Genomic DNA, 9,535 nt, shown 5'->3' with positions numbered 1-9,535 from the left:
AAACTTACATTCAATAAAATATAGTGTAATATAGTTTTTGCAATATTCATATGAAAACTCATAAAATAATATTTATGTAAAATTAGTTAATACTATAATGATTAATGTTATAATATTTTTATAATTAATTCAAAAAAACTTAGTGGTGAACAGTAAGATTTTTAAATAACACGATAGATCATAATAATAATAATAATAATAATAATAATAATAATAATAATAATATATTTTTTAAATTTAAATTATTCAAGTAAAACAAAAAATTTATATATTTAAATAAAAAAATTAATAATGAGTTAAAGGACAACTACTTCGTGAAATTTTTAACCAAAAACTTGGATGATAACAATATTTAAGTAAATTAAAAGGTTAGGGATTTTGAAATTGATTTCAAATGTGAAAGATGTATATGAATTAATTCTATCTTTTTTATATTGTTGATTATTTTATTTTTTTTTGACACTCAACGAGGTGGACTTGGTTCGCTTACATGTACTTGCATTGATATCATCGTGTTGTCGTTTTGTAGGGCTTCTAGCAAGATTATTTTCATTCACTTCTTTCGATAGTCGGTATTATAAGAATGTATTTTTGTTGAATTATGTGATATATACATTTCGTGTGCCAAGGTAAGTGTTTTATTAATTGCCTAGCTCATAACCTTTCAAGGACGACGCGTTCTGTGTCTGATTGTGAAGGGAGAGTTTTTTCCCATCCCTCTTTTGTTGTCGATGTAACGTTGCAAGATTTGATGCGATGAAATTAATTTACTTTCTTTTCAAAAAAAAAAAAACTTCAATATATATAATATAATTGTCTATATTAGTACCCATGATTTTAAATATTACGCCGCATCTTTCATATATAATTGAATTGTCTAATTACGATATGTACTTCTAAGTTTGTTATACCTTATTCTATTTCATTGATCTATTTGAACTAATAATTATTTAACATGTATATCAGTTTGAAATAACATTTTTATTTATTAATATACATAGATTTTACTTATTTAAAATTTAAATCATTTTAATCCTTACATATATGTATATACATTTATATGTTGGCTTCTTTGTATAAAATTAAATTTTTAAAAAAATATGTCATTTTATTAAATCAAAAACCTTATGTTTGAATTTATAATATATATCTTCATGTCAAAAAATATGTAAAAATATTATTTACAATTGTGTAAATATATTTTTGAATAAAAATATGTTAGTTTATTTAATAATTGAAAATACGAAAAAAAAAATCAATTTGATTCAAAAAGTTAACAAAAAAAATTAGATTGTATTTATTGAAAAATTTAACATCTTTCAATTTTATGGGCCAACAAAATTTTATGATATTCGTAATAATTTTATTATAAAGAATCATAATTTTAATTTGGTTTTGATTTCAAACTATTATAAATTAGTGACTTAAGAAAGTATTTGTACGTTATTCGGCCAAAAAACGAAGAAATTTCAAAGATAAAAACGATAATTAAATAGTGCAAATATAAAAAATACATTTTGAGAGAATGAGATAAAGAGGAGAGGAGGGGAGAGAGAAAAAGAAAAAGAAAAAGAAAGAAAAAAAATTGTACGTGAATTATGAGTTTCGAAAATCCGTCTAAATTTTTTGGTTGGATCGAAGAAATTATTGATAATTTATAGTTTTACTTTATGCTTTAATGTTTTTATGTTAATGAATTTAATGAATTTGTTAAAAGTTTATTGAAATTTTGAGTACTATCGGTAGACTTTTGTAAAAATTTTAAAAATCAAGGTCGAATATCAATTGACTTTTTAAAAATCTAGGAAAGTCTATTTTGAATATTACTAAACTTTTATAGAGAATAAAAAAATTTGAATTGAATGCTCGTGAATTTTTAAAATCTACAAAATTAATTAAAATTAATTAAATTTTCTATATTGAATATGAATTTTAAATAATTCTACCTGTTCACAATATTCAGATAACCTTATATAGGACAAGTATAATTAAATTAAAGAAAACATAAATTAAATTGAAAATAAAACATTGTCGTGATACAAGGCTTGATAGTAATTGTTACAAAGATGTTATCAAAACTTCTGGTGGATTTAACTGCAAGAATTGTGTTAAGATCAATATAAAAGGCGTCGTAAGGTACTCACTCATGCTAAACTATATATAAATTCTTAATCAAAAAAATTTAATTATGTATACATTCTCACAATTGATTTTTCAAGTATCGGATAACAATATTTAATCGTCCAACATCAAAGTGAAACGTCCAAATTAAGTGACATTATTTGAAGAGACGTTGCAGTATCATTTATTGGTTTTTCTATTGAGGAATACATCGACACACATACTTGTAAGTTAATTTAAAATATTCATTCCATTATTTTTATATTTATCTTATAATATTTTTAATAATTACATATTTTATATTGTAGCAACCATGTACATTTGAACAAAAAAAACATATTTTATCACACAAGAAAGTAATATGACAAGTTTTTTTTCAAATTAGACAATTTCTTCTCATATAAGAATGCGACACTATAAATAATTGAAGATAATTTCGAGAAACCAGAACAATTGAAGAGAAATGTTACAGATAATAAGAAACGAAATACTCATATCATCAATAACATACAAATTGGTGATAAGAGAAGAACAAGCACAAACAAAACGACAAAACCTCATAAAGAAAATCAAAGTCAGTCATCTCCTAAAAAGTTATCACAAAGATTCAAAATGATGAGAAGATTGGTGATTTTAATAGAAGAATGAAGAAACTCAAACCAAAAACAATATAGTCATGACCAAAAAATGAAACTTAAGCGGCAGAAGAATTAATAATGCATTTTAATATCGAGCATTTTGAATGAACATCATGCTTTTTATTCAAGCTTCAATGGATAATGACAATTTTGCTTCCCCAAATAAATTTACATAAATATTTAATTTTCCTTAACTTTTTATAAATTTTGTCTTTTCAGATCGTATAACACGTGCAACGCATGTCGTACTTACTATCATATATAAATGTTGATGTTTTGAATTTGATGGCTTTTACCTTGTCAAAGTTCAGCTTATATGTATGATTTTATTACTTTGATTTTTCAAAATTTATCTACAGAAATCTCTAACATGGGAGAATAATACATCACCCGATGGAAAATGAGTAACGTAACGTATATTCACAGTGACAAATTGAGAGACACGAAGCAATGTGCGGAGCTAGCTAGGAGCGGACACATTCTCGAGCCAATCGACCACTTCTCTTATAGTAGGCCTCTTCATGGGGTTCTGGTTGACGCACATGCACGCGACATCGAGCACACGCAGCATCTCTTGTTCTTGCTCTTGCTCTTTGCCTTTGAGGAGAGGATCAAAGATTTCCTCTGGTTTTCCCTCATTCCTCAACTGTTGTACCCATGAAACCAACTCCCTCGCCTTCTTCGGCCTGAACAACTCAACCGGTCTCTTGCCTGTTAATAGTTCAAGCAGGACAACTCCAAAACTGTAAATGTCGCCTCTTAATGTTGCTATCCAGGATTGACTGTACTCTGGTGGGATGTAACCAAGGGTACCAACCAATTCAGTGGTGACGTGAGTCCGATAAGGAAGGATCATTCTTGCCAACCCGAAATCTGCCACGCGTGCTTCAAAGTTATGATCTAGAAGGATGTTACTGGACTTGAGATCGCGGTGAACAATGTGTGGTTCACAGGTCTGGTGCATGTAAGCCACCCCAAAACTAGCCCCACGAGCAATCTTCAGTCGTATTGGCCAGCTGAGTTGGGATGCTCCGTCAGGTTTTTCGTGCAACCAATAGTCCAGGCTCCCTTTCTCCATATATGAATATATCAGCAATCTGAATCCCGCATGCATAGAGTAACCTAGCAGAGTAACAAGGTTCTCGTGTTGAGCGGTCGATAATGCTTCAACCTCCGCTTTGAACTCCCTTTCCATCAAACCCATGTCTCCAGAAAGCTTCTTAATTGCCAGTTTAGTGCCATCCGCCAAAATCGCCTTGTATACCAACCCGAAACCTCCACAACCGATTATATTTGATTGGTTGAAACCATCTGTGGCCATCAAGATATCGTTTATGGTTAGATCCTCTATTTTTTTCTTACTGTTGTCAAACAATACCACTATGCTGTTGTCCTCTCTGACCCTTGGATATACTCCAGACGAGTTGAAAGACACTGCCTCTAGATCGTTTCTCTCTGAGCTATCTTTCGGTTGGATTTTTCTCTTTGAAAACACCCAGAATAAAATCAGACTTAGCACAAAAATAGTGGGACAAATCACAAGTATCAGTAAAACAATGGTTTTCTTCCTTATCCCGCTTCGCCTTGTCGATTTACTCATAGTGCCCGATTGGCCAGAGCAAGAATTTACCCGACCACACAACCCCGGGTTCCCTTCAAAGCTTGAATTCGGGAAAGTGTCGAACTGCCCTCCTATGGGTATGGGACCTTCAAGATTATTATTTGCAACACTGAAAAAAGATAAGAAATGTAGATTTCGAAGGGATGCTGGGATTTGGCCAGAAAGATGGTTTCCTGAGAGGTCCAGTTTCTCCATGTTTGTGAGATTCGATATGGTGTCTGGAATGCTGCCAGAAAAACTGTTGTTGCTAAGATCCAAGGCCACTATAAACTTCAATTGACCTATCTCTACGGGGATAGTACCGGATAAACTGTTATTACCAAGATATAAAGCTGGTGGTAAGTTTGTGAGTTGATTGTATTGCTGGTTGGAGGCATTATATGGCTGAACAAACACAGGCAACTCTAAGTAACTGCTGTCGACTTCGTCAGAATTTTTCTGGAATGCCAGCCTCCTCAATGTAGTAAATTCCATTGGGAAGTATCCTGAAAGTAGGTTGAATGATAAATCTAAGTAGAAAAGGTTTTGGAAATCCCCAATCCAACCAGGAATGGTGCCCGTCAGGTTGTTATGCGAAAGATCGAGAACCTGGACCTTGGTTAGCTTGCTTATCCACATTGGAATGACACCAGTGAATGCATTCCCACCCAAAGCGAATATTTGGACATTTTGAAAACCGTCTGAGATGTTGAAGTTGTCATCAGAAGGCAGTGCTTCATGATAGAAATTCATGGAGAGGGTCAGTGTTTTGAGGTTCTTGCACCCTTTTAGGATGGTTAATGCACCTGATATATTGGTCAGGGTGTTGTTAGAAAGGGACACAAATGACAGATTCTGTAAAGCCGCTATGCTGGGAGAAATCTCTCCAGTCAGCGAGTTAGTCGCCAGCCGAAGAGCCACGAGCGTTTTGCACTGGAAGAGGCTCTCGGGCAAGCTACCAGTGAAGTTGTTGTTGCCCAGATCAACTGACCTTAGTTGCACAAATCTTGAGAAATCAAAAGCAGAGAGCTCTCCCACCAGCAAGTTCACCCTCAAATACAGTGTGGTCAGTTTCGTGCAATTCGCGAGCGATGAAGGAATGGTGCCGCCGAGCCTGTTTATATGAAGCTTCAGCACCTCCAAGTTGGAGAGCGTCCCGATGTTCTTAGGAATCGTTCCGGTGAAGAAATTACCATACAATTCCAGGATTCTGAGATTGCCGAGTTGGGTAATATTCTCATCGATATATCCAGAGAGCCTATTGCCCGGAAAGGACAGCTCCTCCAATGCCGACAACCCGAAAACATCCTGCGGCACCCCACCAGAGAAGTTGTTGAAGCCCGCTCGTAGGCTCACCAGATTGGAGCAGGAGCTGAAACCAGCCGGTATAGAGCCCCCGAACTCATTGTTAGAGAAATCAAGCCTCTGGATTGAAGGGCGGGTAAAAGCACAAACATCAGAAGGAAGAGATCCGAAGAAGCTGTTGTTGCTGACATCAAAACTCCTCAAACTCAACCCCTGCTGGAAAAAAGAAGACGGAATGGTCCCAAGAAAGTGGTTGCTGGAAAGATTGAATACCTGAATAGTAGGAGGCAACTGATCCCACTGAGCCAGCTCCCCGGTGAGACGATTAAGGCTCAAATCCACAACCCGGAGGCGGTTCAAGGACGAGAAGAAGCCATCTGGGAGAGGGCCCGAGAGGCCATTGTGAGAGAGAGTGAGCAGAGAAAGAGAGGTTAGATTGAGAAAAGAAGGAGGTATGGTGCCCACTATTCCCCTGGATGGCAACCACAAGGTGGTGACCCTACCAGAGCTAGAGCTGCTGCTATCACACCCAACACCTTCCCAAACACAGCAGTCAGCTGAAACAGACCAATTCAAAGGAGGCGTAGCAGAGACACTGAGGTTGAGCAATGACAGGGAATCGAAATCAATCTCATTGCAGGATCCATGGCAGGTATTCACACAGCAACAACTGATCAGAATCAGCAGCACAAGATTGAAGATGGCCAAGAGCATGGCTAGCTAGCTGCTCAATCTGATGATTCTCACAGCCTTCAAATCAGTGTGATCATCATCATCAGCATCTCATGTGGGCATCCAAGATGAGATGAGATGAGATCGTGCAGACTCAAGTCAATCCCACCTAGAAGAGAGTGGGTGATGTTGACATGTATGGAGCAATATTAAAAGCTGAGGTCTCCATTGAAAGCGTTTACTTTTGGCCTTCGGGACGGCAATTTGCCTTACATTATTATATATCTATATGTATGTGTGTGCAACCGTTTATTTCTTCATATATCATAGTCAAGTCAGAGAGATACATGATGTTGTTTATCACTAGGTTTGGTTTTCGATTTTTCTGTATTTGGTTTGAGAAATATATAATTCGATATTTGAATTATTTTTTTGACTTTGGTTTTATTTTTTACTAAAATGGTTGGATTATTTCAATTGGTTATTTCGATTTTGATAAAATTATTAAAATTAATAATCTAAATATATTATAAAATATAATACGTTATCTTTTTTTAAAAAAAAATTAAAATAAAGTTTAAATAAATTATATACGTAACAATCAACTAATCAACTATAAGTTACATAAACAACAATGAATTATATAAAAAAAAAAATCAACTAAAAATATTCAAAATGATTATTCATTTACTAAATATCATCTCATAACATATATAATATAAATAAAATTATTAATTTAATAAAATTTCGATTTCTCGAAGCCAAAATCAAACCAAATAATAATCGGACATTATTATGAATATGATTATTATTATTATTATTAAAATGGGATGAAATAAAAGCGCGTTAGTTGATGCAGCTGCACCTAGTCATTATCATATATAATATGTGTGGGTGTGTGGAGTATATATATTTTTATTTTATTATTAAAAAGTGTCCCCATCCATAAGGCCCATTTGCGGCAATTTTGACCCACCAGAAGCGACGGTATGCAACTTGACATTATTAAGACGTTTCCCCCTCCCAGATGTTTTATCATTTGACTTTCTATCATTTTTTCTATTTATTATGAGCGTGCAATCAACTTCCCGTTTTCAACTCATTATCATCGTTTTTGTTTATATTTATATTACTAACCAAAACTATACGTTTTATTTATATAGTCTTACATTTTACATCATAAATTACAAAATACCTCAATTATATCTCTTTTATTTTTTTCCAAATTTCATTTTCAGTGTAACTTACAGCGTGTGCATACATCTAACCAATGTTTTCATAACCGGACCGGTGATCGAACTGGTCTACTTAAAAAAATGATCCAACCGGTCGGACCGTTTTAACCCAACGGTCGAACCGGAAAATCGTTTATATATTATAATATAATAAATAATATATTTTAAATTTTAAAAACTCAAAAATATATATAAATAGACAAAAATATATATATTTGCTATAGTTTGAAAGCTAAATAAATATGTAAACATATTCAAGATACCAATTATAGTTACAAATTATTTAAATAGTAAATTATTTAATTTTAAAAAAACCAATAATTATTAAAATAATTTTTTTAATGAAGTAAAAATTTTTAATAATCATGTATATATATTTAAAAAATATATTAAACTTAAAGTTTTAAAAATAAAAAATTTAAATTTTCAAAAAAAAATAAAAAAATTCAAAAAACCGGTTCGACCGGTTCAACCAGTTGAACCGGTTTTCCGGTTCTGACCCGTTGACCGATTTTTCGGTTCTGGGAGGAGTTTCGGACCGGACCAACGACCGGTTCCCAGTCGAACCGGTTGAACCGGCCGGTCCGGTCCGGTTTTTAAAACAATGCATCTAACATTAAATAATTTTGCATGGTGATATGTTTTGTTTTTATTTAGTAATAAATACATATTTAATTATTTTTTTGGAGTATTATTGTAAATACACTAACACACAAACATCAATCTTAATGTTATCAACGTTTATATGTTCATGTCTCCTTTTATCCAAAAATTGATATTAAACACCATCATTTTTTTTTATAAAATATATAATTTTGTATAATCTTCAATTCTTTAATAAGAAGATTATTATTTAACGTATATGTATATGCACGCAACTGCTTAAGCATGGAACAAGTGACCTGAAATTTTAGAATTGTTGTCATTTTGAATTTTGACTTTTCATTTGGATCAAATTATATTATTAGGTGGGTTGTTGATTGATCATGTCATCTTGAGATATGATTATTGGCTAAAAATCTATATTCAACACCAACTTGGGAAAATAGATACGATATTAACTTAACACATACCCAAAACTAAATGATTGTTAGAATCAAAATATGTGTAAAAGGGGTGAATACACTATTTAAAATTGTAAATTTTTTTCGATCTGATTTGTGAAAATCAGACAGAAGTTTTGTAGCTTAAAACTTTGATCTGCTCGAAAATTTTCAGGCGGAAGAAATCTTCCTTGAAGATTGAATGCTTATAATATTAAGGCAGACAGAATAATGGAAATGCAATAAGTAAAGAGATGGAGTTGTTTCTGGATGTTCGGAGATGAATTCTCCTACGTCACCTCTTCTTTTGTTTCCATAAGAATTTCACTAGAAGACTTTGATTTATACAACGTTTTGTACAAATCCAATCCAATCAATCCCTTGAGAGGAACTCCTAGCACTATTCTCTCTCGAAGCAGAACAAACTCTCTACTTTGAGTTACAAAATGAAGCTACAAAATGTTCTTCGGTGATTTGATCTGGATAGCTGTGAATGACTTCGATCTGACTGTATTTCCTTGGAACTTTGATCGATCTTCAATATTCTCTAACTCAGAGTGTCGAGACTTTGATATGACGATATGTGTGTATCTGAGTTAGTGTATTGAGTGAAGGCTTTTTGACTTGAAAGAACTTTAATATTTGATAGCTTGTAATTTCCACTCTTGGTCTCGTACCAGAATATTTGAAATGCTCGAGTATTTATAACCTTCAAAAGTATCCAGTGAGCCGCCAACAATCTCTGATATTGAGCCGCCAGCATATCTTATTAATTAACTCACAAATCTTGACTTTGATGGAGGCCGATCAACGTTAAAAATATCATTAAATGATTTTGTCTTTTACTTCAACAACCTCGGCAATGGTTACTTAGAAGTGAGACTTTGATCTGGTTGATAGCTACTTGATCTGTCTTGATCG

At 33.1% G+C, this 9,535-nt stretch overlaps 1 protein-coding gene across 1 annotated transcript; it reads right to left on the bottom strand.

The window, feature by feature from the left end:
* Nucleotides 1–3,022: 3,022 nt before the first annotated feature.
* Nucleotides 3,023–6,594, bottom strand: LOC140881351 (tyrosine-sulfated glycopeptide receptor 1). Its single transcript, XM_073286590.1, has one exon. The coding sequence runs from the start codon at nucleotides 6,376–6,378 to the stop codon at nucleotides 3,220–3,222; it is 3,159 nt and encodes a 1,052-aa protein (XP_073142691.1). The 5' UTR covers nucleotides 6,379–6,594; the 3' UTR covers nucleotides 3,023–3,219.
* Between the last annotated feature and the right edge of the window lie 2,941 nt (nucleotides 6,595–9,535).

Source organism: Henckelia pumila, chromosome 2 (assembly GCF_033568475.1).
Source record: "Henckelia pumila isolate YLH828 chromosome 2, ASM3356847v2, whole genome shotgun sequence".
NCBI classification, from domain to species: Eukaryota; Viridiplantae; Streptophyta; class Magnoliopsida; order Lamiales; family Gesneriaceae; genus Henckelia; species Henckelia pumila.
This window is presented reverse-complemented; position numbering and strand designations above follow the sequence as displayed.